Source organism: Podarcis gaigeae (assembly GCF_964106915.1).
Source record: "Podarcis gaigeae genome assembly, chromosome: 2".
NCBI lineage: Eukaryota > Metazoa > Chordata > Lepidosauria > Squamata > Lacertidae > Podarcis > Podarcis gaigeae.
In genome coordinates this window covers 75,715,504-75,743,503 of record NC_139679.1, presented here as the reverse complement: position 1 = coordinate 75,743,503, position 28,000 = coordinate 75,715,504, and the positions used below count along the sequence as shown (strand labels likewise).

General features: G+C 45.4%; 1 protein-coding gene across 1 annotated transcript; it reads left to right on the top strand.

Annotated features, from left to right (window-relative positions):
• The first annotated feature begins 19 nt into the window (after positions 1-19).
• Positions 20-26,083, top strand: LOC310838811 (hyaluronidase-4-like). The gene is made up of 4 exons (XM_083726605.1): positions 20-156; positions 21,779-22,787; positions 23,897-23,986; positions 25,064-26,083. Exons 1-4 carry the CDS (start codon positions 122-124, stop codon positions 25,454-25,456), a joined length of 1,527 nt encoding a protein of 508 aa, XP_083582731.1. The 5' UTR covers positions 20-121; the 3' UTR covers positions 25,457-26,083.
• Positions 26,084-28,000: the final 1,917 nt, after the last annotated feature.

Here is a 28,000-nt window from a genome sequence, read left to right as displayed (position 1 = left end):
GGTGGGCGGGGCCGGTGCTGGGTGGGCGGGGCCAGCAGGTGAGGGGCGGTCCTGTGCCCTCCTCCCCCAGGTAAGCGGCGCCGGGGGATCCGGCGGGACTCAGGCAGCGGTCCAGTCCTGGATGCCTGGACGGGGAGAGATGAGGACGCGGCAAAGGTACGTTTGCGTCGCGGCGTCTGCTGGGTTGGGAAGCCTAAGCCGGTCCTTCCTATCTGTTGGGAGCGGAAACCTCCCCGCTCCCTTCCTCTCTCGAGTTTCTCAGTGACTCCTTTGTTTGCAAAGACTTCGGGCAATACAAAAACCAGCGTCCTCTTGGGAGCTGAGTTCAAATCCAGGGGGTTGCTGTTCTACCTGTTGAAATGGGTCTCGGTGGGCTTCGACCGTTGCTTCGTGGTGGGTCAACTTTTTGGAGACCTCTTCCTCTTCCTCTTCCTCCGCCTGCATTTCCACTTCCTTCCTGCCTTCTCCGGGGCTGCTTTTCCCAAGGAGCCCCTTCTCCCCGCGCCCCGGGTCTTTCCCTTCCTGGGGTGTAGATCCAGGTGTGTGGGTCCGCTAGCGCCGCGCCCTTTGACATTTGCATCTCTTAGCCCGAGAGCAGCAACTCCCTTATCGCCTCTCAAGATCGCGGCGACTGAAAGGGGCTGGGGTGAGGGGCGGGAGAGAGAGACGGAGACACGAATGAAGCCCACCCCTCAGTTTGCTTCTGGAATCAACTGGCAAAATCAACGGGGGGGGGGCATCGCAGCAACCTGTTGAGTCTCTGCCCTGCCCAGCAACTCCACCCTAGGTATTTATTTCATTATCTGTGCTTGATAGTTGGAGAGATTGCCATTCTATAGAGAAAAAATTCACCCGATCTCTTCTGAATATTGATGGTTCCCCTGACCTCAGCACCTGAACCTTGGTATGTGTGTGTTTAAGTCTTGTTTTAGTGAGGACACCCTAAAGCTGTTGGGTAGGCTTTGTATGCTAGATGAATTTCAAGCATGTACTGGTTACCTGTGCATCATGTTGTACCCATTACCAAAATGACCAAGCCTACTCAATAATGTCCTGATTCAGTCAAGCAAAGATGGCCCTTGATGTCTCTTCCAACTCTGCAATTCAGTGATTCTAAGGTGGGGTTTGCAGGTACCTTCTCTCATCTGGACATTGGGCAGACCAGACCTCCTTAGCTTCAGCAAAATCGTGACCTCATGTGCCTTGAGCAAAGATACCTTGGGGAAAACTTGGATACGTAATACCCATTTCCCTCTCCAAAGTTCCTTCTGTGCCAATCCTTACATGCTGTCCTTGTTCAAGTGTCCTCTCTTAAAATACTTCTGTGGAGATTGCCACATGTGAGCAAATACTCAAGGAGGAGGGTGGGGGGAAACCTTCCTAAAAACCCGGCATTTCTTTTCCTTCATTATGCAACCCCCAGGACTGCAGTTGATCTGTCAATCAGATTTTTATTTGCAGTTTACAAAGGGTTTGCAGCAGCTGTGTGGAGCTTGCTGTGTAGAAGACGCTGTGGATGACATCAGCTGAACGATTTGTGGTGGCTTTTGCCATCACTGAGTGCAGGGCATGGAGTGGAACGGTTTGTCTGCCCCAACACACCATGTACAGAGAGAGTGCCCTTTTCAGTGAAGTGCCCAAAGCTGATTGACATGTGACATCCACAGGTATCTTGAGCTCATGCAGCTGGCCAGGAGCTGCCTGAAAAATGCTACTGCTCTAAGCACAAGGTTCTTATGAGCACAGATGTGCACTAAGGATTGTGGACTGTGGAGTTCATGGAGTGTGCTGGACCAGCTTAGACAAAAGTTCCACTTGATCTCTCAGGCATGGTGATAGCTACAGTCAGCTTCTGTTGGATATGAACTTGCTTGTCTGACTTCTCCCCATGATGATCAAAAACCCTTCCAGTGTGGTGTAGTGGTTAAGAGAGATAGATTCATAATCTGGGGAACCGGGTTCGCGTCTCCGCTCCTCCACATGCAGCTGCTTTGAGACTCCTTCGGGTAGTGATAAAGCGGGATCTCAAATCCAAACTCTTCTATCAATATAAACAGACCTGCCAACATTCTCTCTAGCTCTTTGGGAAATGGGCTGAAACACAAGTTTCACTGGCTAAAAAAGCATTCACTTTAATCTTAGCTATTTATTGCTAGTAGCATTGCCTGGTAGTATACTATAATCAACTGAAAATGGTGAATATAACTGCAACGGTTATGAATGTAGATGGTTATGAACAGAAATGATCCTGCCAAATTGAGCCTTGTTTCCATTTTAGTGCATTGTCAACAGGCAGCAGCTCTCCATAGCAGAAAGGTGGTTTTGTCCTCAACATTCACCCAAATTTCTAGCCAAACTACAGACAGAGGCAGGCGCCACATGTGAGCTTCATGGCTGAAACTGTAGCCATGACACCACACTGGCCGCATTAGTGGCCATAGTCTAAGTATTAAACTACATGTGATGGCAGCAGATCATGTACAGACCCCTTTTACTCTGATTCCCCTCCTCATTTTGGGGCAATTTAACCACAGCTGTAGAAGGGCCCTGCAAACATGCCCCCTTTCTTCCTCTCCCCATATAAACTCTGTGATTGGGGCAAATCCATGTTTTAAACACATGAATCTATTGCTGCCATGTGTACTTTGAGCCTTAACTGCTCTTTTGATCCATAAATACTCCTTAGCGCAGGAATGCAAGCATTCACAGGCATTTTACAATATACAGTATATATAATGTTATAGTCCTTTAACAACCTCGCTAAGCCAGGTTAATGCAAGCAATTTTATCATGAATGAGAACAGGCTTACCATCTGGGTGTGCATCTATTACTTTTCTTGTATTGGTTTAAGAGAGGAAACAAGTTGACTGTTAGATTTGTCTCCCACAAATTGCTGTACCTGTTCTGTTCTGTGAGTAATGAACACATCATTGTTTATGTTTTAAAAGAAGCCTGAAATGATAAAAATATTTACAACCCGATTAAGAAATTAGTATTTTGGGATATGCTCAAGGAAAAACCTGGTACCTTTTGAGCTTCTGCTGAAAAAATGTTTTGTGCAGTCTTCTGAAATGTAATCGGCCATCTGCCAGATGAGACCCAGACCTGGAAACTGCTAGATAACAGCAAGGCAGGCTGATTGAGCTGAGTGTTTCAACATTTGAGCTTATGAATCCAGCTGTTTAAATCATTGCAGGATTTGTTTAGCTATGAACATGAAATTATGATGTCAGTTTGCTAATCCAGAGTGAGTGCTCTTTCCTGATGCATAACCTAAATATATCTGCATGAATTCATTTTCTGGAGAAGTAGGCATGCTTAGGAGAGCTTGATATTTAAGGGAAGATCGGTTAGCAGTACCGCCTCAAGCTGGAGAATATTATTTGGAGATTAGTGTCAGCTGCTACCAAGGGCAAAACTAAACTGACTGTAGCAGCATTGTAGTCTTTGCTACATGGGTGGAAATCTACAGCAAATGAATGCTAGGCAGCTATTCCAGACTGAAACCAATTTGACCTGAAATCCAACTGAAATCTGCTGTTGTCATATCTGCTCAGAGTTGCCTCCCCGTTCTGTCCTTTGCCCGGATCCTTTAATGTTCAACGGATTCTATACCGCCTTTTATGGTTTGTTTACTTCCACGCATGTCAAAAGTGCCTTGCAGTGCAATTAGAGATGTCAAAACAGTTCAGAGAATGGGGTTCATTATCGTGGTCTCCTGTGGATGGCTGCCTCTGCAACGAAGCCAAAAGAGGAGGAAGAAAGAAAAGGAGCTGTTGTACAGTACAAGCGCAGCCCATTAATTCCTCCGTGATGGTGCTAGCCAACTGAAATGTGGCCATTTTTCTTAATAGGAAATTTTGAATTGGATGCAGGACACAAAGCTACCTCTTCTAGCTGCTCTTTATATGTGGGATGCTTCACTAGAACCTAGTTGTGATGGAAAAGTTCACTGCAACTAGGGAGTTCTGCACGCGTTCCGTCGCACGTATCCACATTTTCACCTACAGTTGTTAGTCAGCTCAAGTGTTTGGCAAAGCCTTGGGCTGCTTTTCCCCTATCAACTCACAACAGGTTCTCAGGGCTGGATAGGCCAGTCCTAAACCTGTACTGTATACACAGCAGGAAGTTGTAATGAGTTCAGTGGGACGAAGTTTCTAGTAAGCATATGGTTAGGAAGAAGCCAGGGTGGTGGAGTCTCCTTCTTTGGAGATCTTTAAGCAGAGGCTTGACAACCATATGTCAGGAGTGCTCTGATGGTGTTTCCTGCTTGGCAGGGGGTTGGACCCGATGGCCCTTGTGGTCTCTTCCAACTCTATGATTCTAGGATTCTAGGATTGCAACTTGACTCTATTGGGTAAGGACAAGGAGAAAAACAGGCTAGCTTGGGCTTGTTTATGGATTAGGGTGAAATTTACTACTAATCTTGCCTTTCTAAAATAAATTAGAGCCAAACTAGACACGCCACATAGCTCACCCTTTTACAGTTGGTTTTACAAAATAAATAGCAAGTGTGTTTCCTCTCATTGTGAATGGCAGGTGTAGTTTGTGTGTGTGTGTGTGTGTGTGTGAGAGAGAGAGAGAGAGAGAGAGAGAGAGAGAATCTATTGGATCCCATGAATCTTTGATGTGGATGGTTATCCCATTTCTGCAAGGAGTAGCTGCCAACATGTGACAAAACCTCAACAGGAAATGGTCTAACCCTGACAGCAGACTTATTTCAGCTCGCACTATATGCAGATCCTTTCTCCCACACCTTGAGGCAAAGACAAAATAGAGGATTCTACGCATTGGGCCAGTAACAAATGAGAGGGCCCTATGGTTGTCATGGGTGCCATGAAGTCTGCCCATCTAAGGCAGCCTTGGAGTGAATGTTGAAGACCCACAAGACAAATGTCTTACAGTTCTCCAATATCACAACTGTTACTTGCTAGTACTCTACCAGTTATGTTTAGTCAATGCTTGTTGATGTATATTTTGATACATCGGTGTCGGTGGCTGGTAGGCAGGAGGAAAGGCTTTGCAGAGAACCTTGTATAGTAAAGGATAAACACATCTCTCTCTCTGTCTCTCCTTTGAAAATTGCACATAGAAAGCTTTGGGCTTCTGGTGCTGTTTACTTATTCTCTGGGCCATTTCAAAATAATTTTTTTACCAGGGTGTCCACTGTCCACCTACAATGAAGCCATGTTAGATTGATAGTCAACAGAGGTAGGTTCACTCACACTCTGAGGCTGGCAATACAAGGAGTGGAAGCAAGCAGCAGAGCATCATTCAGGGTCTTTTTGAGCTTTTACTGCAGGAAACAACTGAGCAAGGGGAAGGTTTCTGGGCACTGCACCAGTGGCAGCCTTAGAACACACCTGTGCAGACAGCACCAGTTTCCCCGAGGCACAGAAGTCAGTCAGGAATAGCTGCACAGAGAAGAGCTCTCCCTTTCAAGTCTCTTCCTACTCCCATCCCACTAAGAACAACTGTGGAGGATTTCAATGAGGGGAAGTACAAGATATTTCCAATGTCCCCACCAGTCAGTCAGAAATAGCTGCATAGAGAAGAGCTCTCACTTTCAAGTCTCTTCCTACTCCCACCCCACTAAGAACAACTGGGGAGGATTTCGATGAGGGGAAGTACAGCATGTTTCCAATGTCCCCACCAGTTCTCATAAAATCATAACATTTCTTGGTGTGCAGTAGCACCTGGGGCACCTAGCTAATGCCACAGAAACTGTGCCCACAAACAAAGTCACACAGCAAGAAGGTCCAGCGCCGAGGGCCTTCTGGCAGATCCCTCCCTGCGAGAAGTGAGGTTACAGGGAATCAGGCAGAGGGCCTTCTTGGTAGGGGTGTCTGCCCTGTGGAACACCCTCCTATCAAGGAAAGAAACAACTATCTGACTTTTAGAAGACATCTGAAGGCAAACCCTGTTTAGGGAAGCTGTACACTGTATTGTGTTTTTAATATTCGGTTGGGAGTCACCCAGAGTGGCTGGGGAAACCCAGCCAGATGGGCGGGGTGGAACTGATAAATTACCATTATTATTATTAATAATAATAACATCACTACTACTATTATTAGTGAATCCCACCCTTCCAATTGACATTTAAAGGTTCTCCCTAGACCTGAAAAGTTAGCAGGTTTCTTATCTAGGGTACCTTTTTCATGTCTGCTGTTTTCAGACTAGTTTTCCTCATAACAAAAAAGGAGAACCGATTACTCCTTTTTTTAACTAACCTCAAAACTGTAAACACCATCCTCACAGGAAAACCACGGCAGTTATTCACTACCTTGGATGCCTGAAAACTCCATCAAATTCTGCCAAAAAAAAGTACAGATGTGATGCTGATAATACCAAGGTTACAAGTTTGACTCCCCAATATGGTTACAGATAGGTAGCCGTGTTGGTCTGCCATAGTCAAAACAAAAAATTCCTTCCAGTAGCACCTTAAAGACCAACTAAGTTAGTTCTTGGTATGAGCTCATTTTTTTGTTTTCCCCAATATGGGACAGCTCCCTCCCTCCCTCTGTGCATCTGAAGAAGGCCAGCTGAGAAAGGAACATGGGAAACAACCCTCAACCTGGGCAAACCTCAAGTTGTTTTACAATCTCTCCCTGCAATTGTGTGAAGGAGATTCCCCAGGCAGCTGCATTTCTAGGCATTTATTAGCTAGCATTCTGTATCACAAAGGGAATCATCAGGCACACAAAGGTAGTGGAGACGTCCTTGGTTGCAAACTATTTGGAGGAAATTCTTCCATTCTGCTTTGCATGACTGTGCTCTCCAGGGTGGCCTCTTTTAAGAGTTACTGGCCACAAGAAAACCCTGTAGTCCTTCCCTTTGGTATTTTTATTTGTCAGGAATCTCTAATCTATGGGAGCTCTGCTCCTTTCCTTCCTGAAGAGAACACCAGTTGCTCCTATTTTGCTGTAGCAGGGCCTGCAAAACAGGGAAGGCTAGTAGTCTTGATTTTTCCCCCATTTAAAAATATTTATTTTATTACTTATTCCATAAAATGTATACACCGCTTGACTGTTAAAAAGCAGCAACAACCTCAAAGTGGCTTACAAAAATATAAAAGCAAAAAAGTTAGGAATTTTCCCCCAGGACATTAAAACATATAAGAAGTTAAAATACTAAAAGCAGATTAAAGTTCACATCAGCATTTCTAAGCATCTGGGTAGGCCTGTAGGAATGTTTTTCGCTGTACTCCTGATCATCAGGGTCTAATGATGGAGTTCTTGCTATGTTCTGTTCACTTCCCTTGTTTCCCAGCCTGTGTGTGTGTGTGTGTAAGACTCTTAACTGAGACAGTCTTCTGGTATACACTCATAGAATCACAGAATTGGAAAAGACCATGGGGGTCATCTAGTCCAACCCCCTGCAATACAGAACTCTTTTGCCCAACGTGGGGGCTTGAACCTATGACCTTGAGATGAAGAGTCTAGCTAATGCCACATTCACAAGATCCAACCCTTGTACTCTGCACAATTAATTAATCTGGAAAAAAGAACTATCCCTGATATTGTATATTCTGTCAAAAATTGAATTAAAATCTTGATGAACTTTGAGGTCAACCAAATTCCCAAATATTTAATTTTTTAAACTACTTTTATGCTCGTTTGTTGTTGCATCTTATCTACCATTTCTTTATTCATATTTTTAATTAACATTTTTGTCTTTTTTATATTTAATTTAAAACCTGCTACTTGTCCAAATTCTTCAATTTCCTCTAATCCTTTCTTAGCACTGACTAACGGTTCTTCTGTTGTTAGTACCAAGTCATCAGCAAAGGCTTTAACTTTATGTTCCTTTCTTCCGACTGCAATTTTTAAAACTTCTTCTGTTTTCCTTATCCTCATCAGGAGGACTTCGAGTACCGATATGAATAGTAGTGGTGACAATGGACACCCTTCAGGGTCATCAAGTTTTAGGAATAGCTTGTCATGGCTTTGTGTAGAACTATCACACCTGTAACCTGTATTCCAGCGGCAAAGGAAAATGGCTGTGGAAAAGCTGACAAAGAGCCATCACTTTTTCTTATTTTCCAAAAGCTGGCTGTTTTTGCTTCTTTTGATCACCACATATTTTCTGATTTCCAGAGATGTCCCCCAACTCATCTAGAGCCCAGCTGGAACAACTGCATATTATTGTTGCCTTTTGAAATTTGTTAGCCAATCGTTGCCAGAGACAATCAGCTTGATTTTCATTTTGCAGCTATATCCTAGAACCATCAGGCTAGAACCTCCTTTGGCTTTACTGAAACGATAGTTCAAGATGGTGGGTACCTGAATGAGGAGGAATTGCTCAGCTGCCAGCTCTGGGTATGGGACAAATGTTAACATTACAGTTTTCAAGTGGTAACCTGCATGTCATTGCAAAAATCTATCAAGTGCCAGTTCCTCTCCGCTTGGTACATGTTAATGAAAAAGCTGTAGGGGGTATTCCTGCCGCTGAACAACACATTATATGCGTGCCAAGTTAATCAAAGGGAATTGCTTTTGTTCTGATGAAGCTATAAATAAATAACGAATGCACATCTGGCCAAATTTAAATTAGGAATAGTTTTGGATCAAATATAGTTGAGTGCATTTGCCTGGGACTCCTCTGGGATGTCAAGGATTCAGTTAAGGCAGTTTTTATCACCGAGAGCTGGTGAAATGTAAGAAATCGCCTTATACTGTCAGACTGTTGGTCCATTGTAGAGTAAAGGCCAAAGCCCTGAGGTCCACTAATTGGGTGCAAAGCAGTGTATTGAGGAAGGAGAGGAGAATGGCATGACTTGCACTTTGAATTAAGGAGAGGAATGTTCCTGAGCATATGCTCAGGCACGAAATGTGGCCTTAAGAGCAGAGGCGAGCGTACAAATTCACACAAAAATCCACTCCTGCCCCTCCACCCCAGGTCTGATGTCAGCAACCTAATTGGGGAGTGGTGGTGGGGAGGAAGCCATTTTGTCCCTGCTGTTGTGAAACCATCCAGCAACAGCTACCACAAGATGTAGTGATGGCCACCAACTTGGTTTAAAACAAATTCATGGAGGATTAATCAACCACGCATTACAAGTTACGGTGGTTAAATATTGGCTCCCATCATCACTGTCGATATCCCTCTGAATAATGGGGAACGAGAATGGGAGAGGGGCCTATTGCATTCAGGGCAGGCTTTTTGTATCTGGATGGGTTACTATGAGAACAGAAGGCTGGCCTAGATGGGCCTTTGGTCTGATCCAACAGAGTCCTCCTTACATTCTTACTTGCCAATCCTACTGCAAACCACCCAGTCAATCCCAATCTATGTTCTGCCCACCACTGACCAGGGCTGCAACTGAACTTCTTTTCTAGCCTTTCTGCCTGAGACTTGTCAATGGAGCGAACCTGGGACATTCAGCATCCATGACATGTGCCTCTGGCCCTGAACTCCGGCCCCTTTGTAAAGCTAGGCGTACTGAGTTAAATCTAAACTCCCTGATTCAAATTGCACTACTGCCGCTAATGATGGGGAAACCATGATCCACAATACAGGGATGCTGCAAACCTACCTTACAGGTAGGTTGGAAGAATAACTGAGCAAATTTATGCGAAGTGTTTAGATTGCTCCAAAACACTAAATATTATCATAATCCATTAACTAAATTAATCGTACTGTTTGTATAGCAGGTGGTATTTTCCATTGAGTTTTTAAAAGGGGATAGTGGCACTATTTCCTCCCCCCCTTTTTTTTTGGATTCCATTGGAGGAAAAGCAGCAGCAGCCCTGGAGTAGTTCTTGGATTCTTGCGGCTTCAAACTGCCTCTGCTGAACTTGTACTGTACATTCCTTCTCTCCCCCACTCCCTCGTCTTCCGCTGTCGAAAATGTTTTGAAGTATGTTTTGCTTCACGAGAACCGCGAGCAAATCGGGGACCCAAGGGAAAAAACCAAATAGCTACCGTTTCGATCTTGCTGGATTGTGAAACAAACCACAGCAGGTGGGATGGGACTGTATATGCTTCGGGAAATTGCAGTTCCCAACGGTTCATGGGGATTCTCATTTAACTCAGCATAATCAAGAGCTGCTTTCGGAGGCAAAGCTTTGGAATGAGCATCGTCCCAGCAGAGCCAAATTATCACCAGCCCTTTAGCCTGAGTCTCGACAGCTGAGGACCAGGGGAAACTGTCTGGTGAAATGAAAGACTTTGGGATTGGCAGCAGCACTTGCTAGCCTCCAGATGTCTGCCTGTCACTTGCCAGTATTTGTGACAGTGAAGCCATCTGCACTGATAACTGCGAGAACTACAGGAAGACAACAGGAATGTAAAATGTTGACAGATCTTGCACGAGATGGGTTCTGTGCCATTTAATTGTTGCATGGGATGGAGTTTTGTAGCAGGCCTGGCTTTTCTGCCATAGTTAAGAGAAATTACATCTGTCAAAGTTCTTCTTTGTACACACCTGTTAACAGATACAGGAGCCTTATCATATGTAGAATTGGCAACTTAAAGCATGCCTCCCCATACATCCATAGTGAGTCTTCTAACTTGTTAGTATTAATTAGCTGGTTTAACCCAATCAGCCTCACCAACCTAACTGTTTCTGTGTTATAGTCTTGGCCCTCAATTTCTTAATACGGTTCAGGAAAAGAGCTGGTCCAAAGTGCAGATTTTTCTGTCCTTGCGCACTCATTTTAATAACTCTCTTGATTCACCATGTTGCAATCTCTTGTGATTCTTCTGTAGAGCGTGACTCCTTGTTTTCTGATCAGAATGACCAAGAAGCCGTTTGGGTCAGGTTTCCCCAATTCTCTCATATGCTAGATATCCTTTGGGACTAGCAAACTGAGCAGGACACATCGTCAAAGTGTTGTTTCAGTTATGCCTACGCCTGGATCCGCACCCACACACTTTTGTCACGCTCACTTTGTTTTGTTACTTGCCGTTCCAGAACAGACCACTTCCTGTTTTTCCTACATCTGCTGGAGTGGCAAGCTTGGGTTTTTAATTAAAGAGCAAATTTGAACAATTGCACGCATATACCAAACCACCGCCGCACAAGGATTTGCAGAGTATATACATGCTTTTGGAGAATAGGCACACCAGGCACACATTCACTGTTTAAGCATAAGGAATTCGCCCCTTTGCATTTCCACTGAAGCAATGCACAAATATTGATGCCTAACGGGGCTGGCCCTACCATTAGGCAGAGGAAAGCGGCAGCCTTGAGCAGCTGATTTGGGTTGTGTCAGGAAAAGGCAGCAAATTGTCAGCTATTTAATTTATTATGACTGCACTTTTACTGCCAAGGAGCTTGAGAGGCACTTGTGGGATTCTCTGCCTCAGGTGCCAAAATAACTTGGCCCCTGTTTGGTGATGTGAACCTTGACCAGTGGGGAGGGGTTTCCATTTGTTGCTTCACCTCAGGCAGCAAAATGTCATGGGCTGGCCCTAATCACTAGCTGAGATATGGACTATCCTTCCTTGCGCCAACATGGCAGATTGTAGAAAAATCAGCCATTGTGGAAACTCACACTGATCTGTGTAACAACCTGTGTAACAAGAGAATATTAAACTGAGGGGGAAAAGGGGGTGGGGGAGACCCAATATTTTAAGGTGATTTAGAGATGCATGCTTATGCTCCACTATTTGGCCTGTCAGTCTTTCAGCCTGGTGGCGTTTGTTTCACCAATTTCCTGTGTGTAGCCACTAGGTGAAGCAAGGTAAACTAAAATGCTGTCATAATGTATTCATTCATGCTTTGGGTTGCTTTTTGGGTTGCTGTTATGCCTTGAAGAGAGGCAGCAGAGCAGTTAGGTAGCTTTAGACTCTGGACTGTATTGTCTTCCACTCACCCCCTCTGTAAATAGTATGGTATGGTGTATTGATAAACCACCTTTTAGCCCCAAAGAAATATACAATAAAGGTATAATACGTAAAAGACATAAATGAAAACCATATAAAATAGCTGTTGTTCTCACTGAGGTTTTTTATGCATTGTATTTTTCTGTATTACTTTGCTATGGTAATGTGTATTACTTCAGAATGTCCTAAGCCAGTCCTACGCTCTGTGTGCTTTATTGGGGGGGGGGGCTACTCATTCTGCAGAGTGAGGCCCTGGATTTCTGCCCCAGAGTCTCTTGCCCAATAGGCACCACTGCAGGGGAGGGATGCGCCTTTCTTCCTGTTGTGGTGGAGCAAACGTATTATGATTAGTCACTAATGGAGTATAACACCATTACATGTGCTGGGAATCTCTGGCAGAGCCGTTTGACCACTCCTCTTCCTCTATGCTGCGCTGTTCTTTCCCTCCAACCAGATGGCACCTGATGCCTCGGGGGACTGGCAATGGGCTAAGGTAGCCTTTAGTCCAAGCGCCGTTTCTCTGATCCAGACAGCCAGTTGTGAAATATCTGGCCCTTGTTTTCTGCCAGTTTTGCTTCAGTTGCCTACTTGAAATTCATTGGAAGGTTTGGGCTTGATTCCCACCCTGCACCATTTGGTCCTCCCAGAAATGCTAAGGCATGGAGGCAGTTTTGAAACTGAACTCTGGAAAGACATTCCATTTAAGTAGGTCCCAGGGTCAGAAAGCAATATAAAAGTGGGGTTGTAGTTAGTTTTCGGTGCCAGTCTGGGACATTTTGCTCCCTGAAGCAGCGGGGGTCTTCTCCCTCACCCTCACCACACCAGGGCCAACACTTAAAAATCTATACCTTGGCTTTCTAGTGCAGAATCAGTAGCCTTTCTTGCTCCACACCTGTGTTTAGGTGTACCTAAGAAGAGCCCTGCTAAGTCAGACAATCGATCTAGTCCTGCATCCCATTTTGCACAATGGCCAACCAGATACTACTAGAGATCCCACAAGTAGGGCATGAAGGCGACCTCTCTGGTTACCTAATCCTAACATGTGCAGTAGCTCTGACAGAATCTACCTCCAGAATATTCCTCCTTTTGGGATCATCCTATGAATGATCTACTGTTTCTGGAGAGGGTAGGGACAACCTATAAAAGACTGTCTGACACATTCCCAAGATTGTCGTGCAGTAGCAGAAGAGCAGTGTAAGCTTGTTTGGGCTCATGAATTCTAGACAAAGATTTTCCTTTAAAAAAACATACATTCCAATTCTTATCTTAACTGATCCTGGGACTTAAAGTCTCAGACCTGTTGTCAGAGTTGGCCCACATGAGGCAAGGTGAGGCAATCGCCTAGAGTGGCAGGACCCACAGGGACAGCAGATCCTGATGTAGATCTTTATTCCTTTCTCCGTAGTTTCTGATGTAGATTCCCACTCACCCCTTCTTCCCTGGAAGGATGTGTGTATGTGATTATCTACCGGTAGTTTGCTTCAGGCTCCAGATGCCTTAGGCCAGGCATGTCCAACAGGTAGATCTTGATCAGATCACCAGTAGACCCCTGAATGTCCATTGTAGATCACTGGTAGATCACTGGCTTCCCCAAAGAAGCTCAAAAAGTTTGCCCTGCATGCCTAAGAAAATGTGCTTTTTCTCCTCTCAAAAAAAGCTCAACAACTTTGACCTGAACCCCTCAAAAGGGGGCGTGGGGTAGATCACTGCCAGTTTGAGTAGATCGCAGTCTCTTGGGAGTTGGCCATCCCTGTAATGCCACCCTCTCAAGGTTTGCAAGTTAAGACGCCGCCTAGCACTCCTGTTCCGAACTGGCAAGCGCAGCCTATTCGGTTTAGAACTTTGGAGCGACTGTCTCTCTTGGCAGCCCGCGGGGTCCCTTTGCACATCACAGCTGCTTTGGGGCTGTAAAATGCATCGGAGCAAAGGAAAACCAGGGAGCTACAAAGGGCAAGGCTGCTGCCGTCTGCTCAGAGAGGCTGTGAAGACAGGACAAAAGTGGCTGCCGCTGCCCGCCCGTCCTTTCTCACGGGGTCGAGCGCAGGCGAGCTTTCTGTTTGACTGAATGAGCACACACGGCACTCGAGCACGAGGTTAGCCTGGAGGAGGTGCTCACAATAAACACAGCTGTCCACAGAGCACACAGACATGGGCTGTACCACTTCAGATGCAGGGGAGAGCAGCCACAGGTAGTTCCCCCTCCCTTCCGGGTCCCTTGGTCTAGGGAACCACCTCCTGGGTGTCTCTGAGCACAAAACTGATGTGCAAAGGCATCTGGCAGGGATGCAGGCGAGAGGCACTGAGGCAGCCTGAGAAAATAGAGGGCTTGGTCCTAGCCAGAGGGGACCCACGGAGGGCGCTGGCGTAGCAGGTGCCCTCATCTTCCAGGTCTGAGCCTGACTCTGGCGTAGCAGGTGCCCTCATCTTCCAGGTCTGAGCCTGACTCTTAGGAGGCAGACAGAGCACTGGAGGGGCCAGGAGGAGGTGGCTGGGGCCCATGGCTGCAAAACTCTTCAGGTAGGTGCCCCTTCCCCTCCCTCCCCACATGTTTTCTTTTGTTTGGCTGAGCAGTTGTTTTTGTATTGTTCTTTGGAAAAGAGGTGGGAAATCCATTAGGGCTGCGCTGGAAATTCACCTGTCAGAGCTAGCAGCAGCCAGAGAGAGGCTAGTCTTTAATCCAACCGCTCACATGGACATTGGGGGGGGGGTGGGGGAGGTTGGAAGTCATGAGTTGCAGAGATGCAAGTTTGCCACCGGCTCTTTAGTCTTCCGAAAGCCTGCCTTTTAAAATCAGAGTGGCTTCCCATTCTCTTCATTCGTAAAAGTGGCTGATGGAATGAAGACACAGAAGGAGCTTGGCGAATTAATGCTTTCTGCTTCTGATACAAGCAGGATATCTTGAAGCCTTTGGAAAATTGCTGCTTCCTTGCTTTTAAAGTATCTGTACTCTTTCCCTCTACTCCTATAGTCTAATGATGGAACATCCAGGAAAGAGAATCTATGTCTCACTTTCTGATCGCATTCTTTCTGTGGCTCGTCCTACTGCTTAATTAATGGATAATTGTAGTTTGTAGAGCTTCTGGAATTTTATGTGACTTCCTTCCCTTTGAAATGCAATTGTTAAATGACTGAAGTAAAACAGCCTGCCTCTTATTTGCCATAACAAAAAAAAATCCTTCCAGTAGCACCTTAGAGACCAACTAAGTTTGTTATTAGTATGACCTTTTGTGTGCATGAACACTTCTTCAGATACACTGAAACAGAAGTTACCAGACCCTTCTATATAGTGAGAAGGTGGGGAGGGGTATTACTCAGAAGGGTTGTGGGAATGGGTGATTGGCAGATAGCTGTGATGGCTTATTTGCCATGAAATGCATAAGAATGAGAGAGAACAATTCTTATGTATATGCGTGCGTACACACAAAGACACACGCCTGACTTGTGTCCTCCTATAAGCAATTTGGTAAACAGCTCCAATTTTTAAAAGCAGTTTTAAATGTTTAAACTGTAGCATTGTTCTGAGTAAATTCCTGTTTTGTAGTGTTAATATCTCTGCCTTTTACTTCAGAGGGAGACCAGAATCTATGAAAATAAACTTCACAGGACCCTCATTTACAGACATGGAGATGCTTAGCATTTCTTAAGTGTGCCCCCACCCCACTTTCATGGAATTCAATGCATCCCTTGCTTAAAACATTGATAATTGAATATTTGTTATTTATATTCTTGCAAGCCCAGAAAATGCTGGAAACGTGTGAAGAATAAATAGAATGTGATGGTGGTGAGAGGAGTAAACTGAGAAAGAAAGCAAAATGTTTTCAAAGGCATCAAATGTTTCTTGTTTTTTCTTTATTCTTTGCATTACACCAGTGATCCTGCTCTGTTTGACATGTGTGGTTGCCTGAGTCCTTAACCTTTGCTGGATCATGTCCTAATTTATTCTTTAGCAAGCAGTTTCAAAGCACTCATCTGGCAGGCAGGATGCTACCCTAGCACAGGGGGGGGGGGGTTGTTCTTGTTTTTCTTACAAAGTTTCTTCACAAAGTTTTGATACCGTTCAGAGGTTAACATTTTTGCTATATTCTACACCTGAGAATACTTACTGTTACCTAGTTTTCAGCATGATGCTTTTGTATTTTCAGGCACAAAGGTAATATTAATTCTTTTAAAAGGATGGCTGAGGGCAATGTCCGATGAGCTAAGAGCTTTATGGAAAACGGGATCATGTGGGAGGCAGTCTTCTGTATCTGTCATAGTCTCTCCAGAAACTCCACCTGGATTTACAGCTTAAAAGAATCAATAGCTGCCCCAGAGCATTGATGCTACCATTCTCTAAAGACCAACTGATGCTGAACACCCCCCCCCCTATATATCATTGTATGGGATCCACTTAATGGCCATCAGAACTAAGTGCCTCAACACGAGGCCCCCAGGGGTCAGTGGACCCACACAGAATTGGCAGGAATAGTTAATGGCCATTGTGGCAGAGCAATTATTATGACAACCTGTAGGTTTGTGTTGTAACTGTAAACTTGGCCCAGGAAGTTACATTAGCACAAAAGGCTGGTTTGCTGCTATGGCACCAGTAACACAACTGCCATTCCATCACAAGGCCTCTTATTTTTCCCACAATAAATTTTCTCATTAATTTGTTTGAAAGGGGAGAGTTGGCACAGGCCAGGATTTAGGGATGACTTCACCATAGACTCCTGCAACAATGGTTTTGGCACAGCCCTATGCACGTTCTGTAGAATAGCAATTTTATAATTAACGATGATTGGCATGGGAACTTTCGCCTCGAGATGGAAGTGTGCATGATGCTGAAACTGTCACTTGAAGGTGCATCTTTGTGCAAAACCTTAAAACAGCTGGTGGGAAGGAATCGCCAGGCTTGCAGCATGGTGGGCTCTATCCATGACCACCATCTACAGTTCTATGATCCCAGTGAAGGTTCTTCCTCTCCCCCAGGCTGCTGTTAGTCCCAGAAAAGTGTTCCCATGGGCGCCACTTCTGTTACACTGGGAGCAAGTCCTTCTGGCTGCTCTTGTAACTGCACACAGAGAAGGGGCCACGGCTCAGTGGTGGAACATCTGCTTTCTGTGCTGAAGGCCTCCGGTTCAATTCCCATCAACTCCACATAAGACTTGGGACTCAGCTATACAGCAGCAAATAAGGTGTTTTGACTATGTTGTAAAGTGCACTATACAAATGTGAAACAATATGTCGACCGTGAGCTATGCCAAATTCAAAGTATTTTTCAAAACGTGTTGTTGTTTTTTCAAAGCATTTTCACAGCATTTTTAATATGTGTGTAGGTTCCACCTTGGAAGTACACAAATAATCCGGCTCTTACAAGACAGGGAAACTACAACTTTGCATGTGAACCCCCCGACCCCCTTTTCTGGTTCTTTCACTTTCCTGTAGCAAAGTCTTGTCTTTGCCTTGCAATTTCTCTTCCATGCTTTGCCGCTATTCTCTTCCATGATCCATTTCTGCAACAGGAATTGAGTGGTCCAGGAAGAGGTGGTGGGCTTGGCAGTGGAAGCATTACCAACCCTTTCCTTTTGGCATGTTTCTGCAGTGGCATTTCAAGCTGCGATGCTGCTTTTAACTCATTTATATTGTCACATTATCATTTAAACCTCTGTTGATTTACAAATAAATATCACAACTACGCAGCAGTGTGGTTATTGCTGGCTCTCTGGAACAAGCACATCAAGATTGGTCTGTGTTAAAAAATTTCCCCTGAATTAAGCCAGGTTATCAAACAAATGCAATTCTGTCTGCCCTCTCCAGTAAATATCCCAAGAGTAGCATCACAAATCTGTCCCCTCCCCCGAATACCTGTTTACCCGTGTAAGACATATGAACATGCATATGTATGCATTGGGACACTAAGGAGCACCATGTTATCCTGTTTATCGCTCTGCCACAAAGTTGCCTGGCATCCTTCCAGCAGCCTTCTCAGAACTTAAGTGAGCTGGCATCTACAGTAGCAAGAGCATGAATTATGAGCAGGAAATCTCCTTAAGCTCTGAGCTCACTGGGTGGCCTTAGGCATGCCCTCCTCTCAGTCTTCGCTTTCAATCTGCGAAATGGGGATAATAAGGCCAGCACTTACAGGGGCGCTGTAAGGATTACTGAGACACATGAGAAGCACTTTGAACATTTCAGGGGGGAAAGCACTATAATTAAATATTAGTGCATTGTTAAATAAAATTGGTGCATGGGAGGTGAATCACATACGCTACCCCGGTGAGGAGAAGAAACTAGCTGGCAAGTATTTAAATGCTGTTTTCATGGCTTCCCTGGAGTAGATCCCTCTGGTAGATTTACTCACTGTTTAGGAACACTCCTGAGATGTAAATTATGTCTTGGGAGTCAAGCGGGTGAATTGCTATGCCATTGAGACCAAAGGCTAGGTAGTATTTAATTATAGTTTGTTCTCCATCCCCACTGCTTAGAGAGGAGGAGGGGGGAAGTCTTTCTTTTGGGAACAAACTCCCTCCCCCCCCCCCGCTCCCTCCCATACAATCTGCTGCACTGAGAGCTTTGACTCTCCAGAAGGAAATCTTAGCTCTGTATCCAGTGTTGCCATTTAATCTTCCCTGGAGGTCTAGTTAGTGCTTCTGAAGCTTGGGTTCAGATAAAAGCAACTTCTCCTTTACAGCTTGGGGGGAAAGCTTATTCTGCTCCTGGGTTACTTGGTGAAAGTGGTTCTGCTGTCCTTAAACAGAGGGCAGCATGGCACACTACTCTGGCGCTGCTGCGAGCTCCTGATTTTTGATGATTTCACTGTAGATCCAGGGGCTAGAGAGATGCTGAGTGGCTTACAGGATTTATCTGGGAGATCTAAACCACAGACAGAAGCAGGAAAAAGGAAGGCCCATTTACAGGCACTCTGCTCCCCAAGTAAGTTAATTGGTGGTTTGGCTATTGCTTCCTATTTTCTGGTCATCTTCTCTGAAAAAGCCACTAAACTCCCATTGTGATTGCTTTTTTGGCATTTCCCCTTCTAAATATGCAAATACACCTTCAGGGCCTTTTCAGGTCTGGATGAAAGATCTGGTGGAGATTATGAGAAGAATAAATAGGGAGGAGACAGGAAGAGGAAAAGAAGGTATTGATTTTTCCTTCCAGGCACTATGGCATCATCACTTTTCATCCTGCCTTTCCTCCTCCTTTACAACAACCCTGTGGAGTAGCACTCAGGGATGATTAGTGGCCACATGGCTAGATCAGCAGTCAGGCAGGATCTGAACCAGGACCTCCCTGTACAGCAGCGTTACCACCACCACTGCCTTTGAGTTCTCTGTGCCCCCTGCCCAGCCTCCCTCCGTCCGTCCTCTGCCCATGTGCAGAGTTTCAGGCTGGGCATGCTCCGCTGGCTCCTACCCACCCAGAGGCCTCTTTCTACCCTTCATCCTGGTTGATATTCTGGCCCCCCAGTTCCTCAATAAGCCTCTGATTCCCCGCTCTGGAAAAGCTCACATGGGGGCGCTTTGTTCCTCGCCCCTATCTTATCAAATGTTACAAACTTTCTGGCTTTCACGCTGCTTCTACCCTGCCATGTTATACAAGGCTTTCTGAGAGCTCTGGACATTAGTGGGGTAATGCATTTGACTAAGAAGCGCTTCACCTCCAGGGAAATACTAGGCTTTAATGCAGGTCAGCAATGATTGAAAGCTGTAATCATCAGATGTCTGCTCTGTGGCCTATGCAGAATGAGGTTAATGTGACTACTCAGTTCCTGGTGGAATTGGCCTCTCTGAGCTGGGGAGCATGAGAAGGGGGAGGGAGCACCTTGAATGTGCCAACAACAAACTGGAGCTTCGATTCAGAATGCATATCCATGTTATTTTATAAACCCTAAAGTTGCATCAGGATTTTGTTTTGTTTTTTGTTTTAAATCAATGGATTAAATTATAAACTGGGCTAAGGAACATGTGGCCCTCTAGGCTGTATTCCAAAGGTGGTTGTTGGACTCAAGCTCCCATCATCCCTGACCACTAGCCATGCTGGCTGGGGCTGATGGGAGCTGGAGTCTTGCTAAGGCAGGTTCCCCATCCCTGTTTTAAACAGAGAAAACTGCTAATGACAAAACAGACAGGGCTATAGTAACACAGCAAAGTGAGGCCACCATTTACCCTACACTTGGATAAATAGCACTGGGAGCAGATTTGTGACCCTGGAGCCGATTGGCCTCTAAGGAGTAACAGCAGCTCTCCTTCCCTCCCTCATGTATGCTGCAAATTAAATTACTCTGCAAATTAGCTGGAGGGAAACCTCTTGCAGCCTCCGCAATTAACAAAAAGGCAGCTTTCCTTTCAGACCTGATTTGGAGAGAATGGAGCCATTAAAAAGCCACCACTCATCCATTATCCTCAGCTTGCCACCAGTTGTCCTGTTCCTACCCAGTCTGCTTTTGACCCCTGACCCTAGGATGTCAGACAAAAACAAGGGAAGGGGCAAGGTTTCATTTGCGCTTTTTGCAGCTGGAGTCTTCAGAGGCTCTGTGATGCTCACAAGCGAAAGGAAGAACTTTCTGACGGCAAGAGCTGTTTGACGGTGGAACAGACTCCCACAAGGGGTGGTCAGGCTCTCCTTTCTTGGAGGTTTGCATTCACTGCCTTCCAACTCTACAGTTCTATGATTGTAACGTGGCTGTCGGATGAAAACATTTATGATAAAGAAGGCTTTACATATATAGCACTAGTGAGGCAGGAGGCAGGGTGGCCAACAGTAGACTGAGCCAGGGCTGAAGACAGGCAGAGCAAACTCATTCTAATTTTGCCCCATCTTCCTCTGCTGGGTTCTAAGAGCAAGGAGGTTGCTGGCAGCCAGTGTCAACCACTAGACTGTTTGCAAATAAGGAGGCAGGCAGGCGGTGACTGGGGAGCAGTCACACTGTGCAGTGTTAGAAACTCAGTTGCGCCAAATGGCACCTTAAACTTAGGTTGCGCTTGTCTGTTTGCCAGGAGGTTGCTACAGTTCTACATTTCTGGGATCTCAACTACTTTGCGTGACTGTAGCTTGCTCTTACAACAGTTCATTTGTCCCAGTATGCAAGAAGGAGAAAGACACACACAGGGGAAATGGAAATAGTATTAACTGTGGGCTAAGGCAGAAGTTTTTAAACTGTGATCTGAGTTCCATTTGGGTGACTTGTGGAAAGGCTGCAACGCAGTCACATATATCTGCACTGACTTTCCTTGATGGGATGATGGAGGCCTAAGATGCCCAGCAAAGGGTTCATGGTTCGCACAGAGGAACAAGATGCTTGTCTTTTGCTGCACACAAGTTAGCTGGCTTGATGGAGATGTCAATTGCCAACATGGTGCCCAGAAATCTCCACGTAGATTTCTGCAATTGGGCCTGCAGTTGTGGGGGAATTAAACACCTGGGGCGTTTGACCCTTTAATCACTTTGCTTTCCCCCAAAACTATCCAAGACACACTCTTTTAAAGCTTAAACAACGTATAACTTTTACTTAATGTACTTGCAACTTGCAAACTAAAATATGCAACGTAGGTAGGTGTTAACTTACATTGCTAATACATCTTACATATCTAAGATAAATACTATTACAGACTAACTCTGAGACAGTCAGCAGCACAACAGTTCAGCTGCTCTCACATGAAAGATTAACTGCCATAACTGTACCAACTGAAATAACTGCCTCTGGGCGTGTGACAGCACAGATTTCTATAGCCCTTGTGAGCATTAACCTGTTGAATTAGCATTTTGGGTGCTTCCATCCCACAAATTGGACCTGTGGCAGTAGCAAAATGCACCTGGGGAGTTCCGAACATTGCTGCATGGGGAAACTGATTTGTTAGCTGTTAACCACAGTTCCAAACTGGAATATGGTTGGGTTTGTTTTAGAATACCTGGCCAGTCAGCATCATGCTCATGTAACTCTTGACGGGCCTCTTGTCTTTCCTGCAGCATTGCATGCGACGCAGCACCCTCGTGCTCAGCCGGGCCACCCGTGTGGGCATCCGCACCCTTGAGGCTGTGCCAGCCCTTCAGCCGCCATGCCCTCCTGCTGCTCCTGCTCTTGTTCCCAGACCTGCCTGTGGCATCTCCCAACCTGAAGCCGTCCTTGCCTCCCATTGTCAAAGAGAGCCCCTTTCTGGTGGCCTGGAATGCGCCCACCGCCCGGTGCTCGGCTGCCTACGGGGTGCCCCTCCGCTTGGACTCCTACAGCATCCTGGCAAATGCCCAGGAAGTCTTTGTGGGCGACAACGTCACAATCTTCTACTACGACCAGCTGGGCTTGTATCCCTACTACTTGAACACAACGGTGCCGCCCACTGCCGTCAACGGCGGCTGCCCTCAGAACGCCAGCCTGACAAGGCACTTGGAGCAGATGGAGAGCGACCTGACGGCAGCCATGCCCTCCAGCTCCTTTGCGGGCCTCTCTGTGATAGACTGGGAGAACTGGAGGCCCCTGTGGGTCAGGAACTGGGACAAGAAAAACGTCTATCGGAACATGTCTGTCCAGCTCGTCAGGCAAAAGAATCGCCATTTGTCAGACGCCCAGGCCGAAGTGCAGGCTAAGTGGGAATTTGAGACGGCCGCCCAGGAATTCATGTCTAAGACCCTGCAGCTGGCCCGCTCTCTCCGCCCCCAGGGCTGGTGGGGCTACTACCTCTTCCCAGAGTGCTACAACTACCACTATTTGGATAGTTTTGAGAACTTCACAGGGCACTGCCCTCCGCTGGAAGTGCAGCGCAACAACGAGCTGATCTGGCTCTGGGAGAACAGCAAAGCCCTCTACCCTTCCATCTACATGGAGGAGGCCCTGAGAACCTCTCCGCAAGGGAAGAAGTTTGTGTGGGCCAAAGTGGGGGAAGCCCTGAGAGTCGCGGAGCTGCCTTCTGTTCAACATTCCCTCCCTGTCTTTGCATATGCCAGGCCGTTCTACACCTACACGATGAAGGAGTTGTCTCAGGTGAGATACTTGCCCTCTTCCCTACCTTTGCTCCTAAACTGCACACTGTGTGTGTGTGTGTGTGTGTGTGTGTGTGTGTGTGTGTGTAGTGTCCATGCTTTGAGGCCCAATAGATTTACTGCTCAGCGAAGTTGTGAACTGAGTCTGAGTCTTAGTTAGAGCTCTTGATCAATGGTAGCCAGTGAAGGAAGGAGCCTTGTGGCAAAGAGGAATGGAAAAGAGATAAGGTGTTAATTGATTTCTGAGTTTATCTCAGGACTGTGAGTTGCCACCAACTTCACTCCTGGCCATGGTGATGCAACCAAATAGAGGGTGAGAGGGCTATTGGGAGAGACCTATTTTGTTTGGATTAAAGCACAATATTTATTGCAAACATTTCAATACCTTCTTCATCTAAACTGCAAGCGAATGTCAGATTCCTGGTGGTCTTTGCTTTTAATTCAAAAGGAGATGCGATCCAGAAGTTGCCAGCAACTCGCTTATCCATGGGGGCAGTACCAAAGAGAAGGCAGCAGTAGAATGTGGTGCCCTTGCTAAAGCTTTAGTGAATAGCTGGGAATTGCTACCAATACTCTTGGCTCTTCTTTCCCAGCCCTTGCTGCCTGTACTGACCACTTCTGAAAAACATGAATTAGAGGGCTTGATTTCATACAAGTAGCGTGTGAGTTGCCTGTAAGTTTGTAGCCCTCATGGTTGAACAAAGGGAAATACTGGTAAATGTCTTGAAGCAGGGTGGCTAACCTGGACCTGGGCCCTCCAGATCTTATTGGATTACAACTCTCATTATACTGACCACTGGCCATGCAGGCTGGAGTTGAAGTCCAACAATATCTAGAAGGCTTCGTCCCAAAGCTTCAGAAATGAGAAGTCAAACAAAAAGAAACCCAGATTCGTAACTGTGTTTATTTAGTTCAACATTATGATTTATAAACTCATGTAGAAGCTTCCTTTTTTTATAAGCCAACTGACTCAGATCTTTGTATGTATGGGGAACAGTTCTATGAGAAATATTATACCAAATATATTCTGGTGCTCGACATCCACCAGAAACAGCATAGGTATTTACCGTAAACTTGCAAATTAATGTGTGCTGGTTTCTGTTGTTCTAGACAGACTTGGTGTACACCATTGGGCAGGCTGCAGCCATGGGGGCTCATGGCATTGTACTCTGGGGAGACGCAGAGTATTCTCGCAACCGGGTAATTTTAATAGTAGCCCTTGAGGCTGCTTTTCTTACTCATTCTTTTCTTTTATCTCTCTTGTTTATTGTTCAGCATCAGGTGATGGGCAAAGGGAGGAAGCAGAGGTTCTACTTTGTATACTGGCTACTTAAAAGACTAGCAGAGAGTACCATGGGGTATTTAAAATGTTCTAACTTCACACACTGCTGCTTGCTCTTCTATATATGCACATCTGCAGATACACAAATTCCTTGTGTGTAAAAAAAAAAAAAAAGATGTCAGGGAGGATTCTAGACTAGTCTTTTCCTTGACATCCTAGCTCTTGCCAGGGGTATTTTTTTAAAAAAACCCTGTTCCTACAATCTGAAATGATGCACCCCTGATACAGATTTGCCACTGTCATGAAAAAATTGGGCTAGGCATTGTTATGCAGCCAGTGTTCAGGTGCTATATTTAAGTTACAGAATGAACTACAAAACCTCTCCTGTCACAGACCCGCCCATGTGATGCTAAGGGAATAATTTTAAGGCAGAATCAACCCCTTTGCAAGGATTTTGTGGCCTTGGTCATGTATACCTGAAGGATCATCTCCACCCCCCATTGTTCAGTCAGGACACTGAGATCCAGCGTTGAGGGCCTTCTGGCGGTTCCCTCACTGCGAGAAGTGAGGTTACAGGGAACCAGGCAGAGGGCCTTCTCGGTAGTGGCACCTGCCCTGTGGAACGCCCTCCCACCAGATGTCAAGGAAATAAGCAACTTTCCTACTTTTAAAAGACATCTGAAGGCAGCCCTGTTTAGGGAAGTTTTTAATATTTAATGCTGTATTGTTTTTAATATTAGATTGGGAGCCACCTAGAGTGGCTGGGGAAACTCAGCCAGATGGGTGGAGTATTAATAATAATAATAATAATAATTCAATTCCACAGGACTCCAACCTCAATTAGGACATTTTAAGTGCTAGTCAAATAGGAATAAACAAGTCCCAATACCATTAAATTCCAGTATTTTCTAATAATTTATTTAGTTTTGCATCACAGACTTTCTCTGGCATTTGTAGCTCTCTATTAACTCTTGTAATAACTGTTTCCCTCGCAGACCAACTGCTTAAAGATTCAGGACTACCTGAATAGCACCTTAGGCCCTTATATTGTCAACGTGACCATGGCGACCAAACTTTGCAGCCAGAAGATCTGCAACAGCCACGGCCGCTGCATTCGCCGATGGATGGACTCGGACAGCTATTTGCACCTCAGCCCTGACTCCTTCCAGATCCAAACAGTAGCAGAGGGCAACCAAACCCAAGTGCTGGTGAGGGGGCAATTGAGACGTTGGCAGGAGGACAAAATGAGAGAAGAGTTTGTGTGTCACTGTTACCAGGGCTGGAATGGAGAGCGCTGCTCTGTCCGGGGACAGGGCTTCTGGCTGCGGACAAGTAATTGGTTAATTCTTGGGTTGCTCCTGTCCGCACTGTGGGGGTGTTGTTTGTGAGCCATTTGGACCAGTTGTGATACATGTGGATTTTTTGTGTGAAGCCCACAGGGGTGAAGGGAAGACCAAGACAAGCATGGTGCTTGGTGACAAAGGTGTTGTGAAGTGATCTGTGGCTCCCACTGATGTTCTTTCTCCTTGTTGCGTTCATCTGGAAAAGTGAGCACATATGGATTTTACCCTCCAACAACTTCCATGACCTATGCAGGATTCTATTCTTCCAATACACTGAAGATTTTCTTTTAAAGTTTTGTAACTCTCTTCACCAGCATAGCTGCAGCTTTAATATTCAGCGGTGCATATTTTCCTAAACTGTGACAAGAACAGTAGTTTTCTAATTGTTTTTTTTAAAAAAAGCAAAAGATAATTCAGTCAGGATCTGATATTTATAACAGTTAAATAATGGCACAGTCACCTTTAAGAGAACTGTACTGTATTTAAGCAGATTATTTATACAGAAGAAACATTTCCTACTTGAACCAGATAGGAGTCCTCCAAATGTGATTGGTAACTGTTTAACTGATGTGTGTCTGTCTGTCTGTTTGTATACGTCAAGCTACCTCTCTTATTAAGCGGGAGCAAGATTTAAAAAACTTTCTAAATTAAATATTTTTCATGTGACACAGATTGACCTAGCATTTCAATATTGTCACCTACTGAAAGCCATAACCACCAAGATCAGTGGCTCTCAGACGTCCCCCTTACCACAAACTCATGGACCGTGTAAAAATAGGGTGCATGGAGGTTCTTGACAGACCATAAGAGTAGTCTTTGTTTTCCAACTGCGATGGATGTGCCTGTTTTTCTGAGCGAAGTTCTGTAGTCTCAGGTGTCATGTTTGTCAGCTGTAACCTCAGGTCAAAAGCCTTAATCTCAGTCGCCACAAAGAATAAATCAATTGCAGAGCCAAATACAGATACTCTAAACTGCTTGACAACCTGAATGGAGTTTGTGGAGCACCACATGAGAAACTATGATCTAGACTGGGGTGGGCCACTGGCAGACCTAGCCTAATTCCAAAGGCCTTCTGCAAGAGAACCAGGTTAGACTCCTGGTAACAGCTATCTACTTCTCCGGCAGCCAGCTGAGCAGGGAGAAAGGGTGGAAGAAAAGAAGTGGTTCTTCTCCCCTGCTGGCCTCAGCCCTGCCCACAGCTGCCCTGTTTCCCTGAACAATTACCTGTAAGAGAATGCAGCCCTCAATAGCAAATGTTCCCCATCTTTCCTTTAGGGATATGGATCGTGTAGTCCAGAAACATTTGCAGGACCACAGCTCTCATGATCCATGATCATTTGCCATGCTGGCTGGGGCTGATGAGACTTGTAGCTCATCAACATCTGTAGCACAGTTTTCAGGAGCTGCTGCCACTGCCATCGCAATCTCTGTGCATGGTGTTGACTCAAATCTAGAGAACAGGCACATAGCTCTAATGTTGCAGGAGAAGCACAGACACAGCTCCCTTCAGCAGGTCCTCTCCTGGTTTTATCGATTCTCCCCCTGCCCAGGCCCAGCCATTTTTCTCTGTGCTATACAGCAGGGATGGGAGCAGGAACAAAACAAAGGGTCATGAAAAGGAGGAGTGAGTAGAAGGATCTTTGCTGCTACCACCTTATCCTTTGGTCCTGGGCTGCTGCTACATATAGGAAAAGAGGCAGACTGGGTGGGCAGCAAGATGCTCCCCCAAGCATCAGCCGCAAGATTGATCTAGATCAGATAGTGGAACCTTGTGGCCCTCCAGATGATTAAAAGCTGCAACTTAGATTTACACAATATTTAATCATCCATTTAAGCCATGATGGGAGAATAGTAAGACATGAAAGATGGCCTGGGAAATGTTGAGATAGCAAGCATTCACGTTCAACCCATCACTACAGCTTCAATTTATTTTATTTTTGGTTGGTTATACACCATGCAATTTTCAGTATTCATTCAGACAACGTTGAAGTAGTTCCTCCGCCTGCCTTAACAAGTCAAACTTTTCTGTCCTATGCTTATAGATAAAAAAAACAAAGGATTAGAGAGGAGGTCCAATCCTAGCTTCCACTTTTAACAGGCATGGGAAGGGGAGGGGCTTACCACACCTTTTGGTCACAATCGCCAGGGAAAGTCAGGTATTTAGTTTCCAACACAAGGCCAAAATGTATGTTCATTTCCTTGCTGGCACTGATATACAAACATCATCGAATGAATTCTTCTTCCACTTCCTGGATTTTGCAAGAATACATTGGCAAAAGCTGGGAAAGTGGGGGGGGGGGACCCATTACAAGGCTGGCATTCTGGGACATGATGGTGTGCGAGTGTAAAACCTGGTCAGAATACAGAAGCTGTGTTTATCCCTGCATAAACACAGCAGACTCCCCCCGCCCCTAGAGAGCATCTGTCCCCTGTAATCATGAAAAATGGTTCCAGGGCCTTATAACCAATTTATGTAATCTAAGGGGCAACATTATTTTCCACAAGATGGAATTACAATTTGTTATCTTTGCTGTCTCATGGATAAAGTCTTCAAGCAACTAGGTCATTACCTTCAAGACCCAAAAAGAC

Coding starts and splice junctions, on each gene's coding strand:
- LOC310838811 (XM_083726605.1), top strand. CDS start 122: ATGCCTGGACGGGGAGAGATGAGGACGCGGCAAAG. Junction 157..21,778: donor GAGATGAGGACGCGGCAAAG/GTACGTTTGCGT, acceptor TCTTTCCTGCAG/CATTGCATGCGACGCAGCAC. Junction 23,987..25,063: donor CAGAGTATTCTCGCAACCGG/GTAATTTTAATA, acceptor TTTCCCTCGCAG/ACCAACTGCTTAAAGATTCA.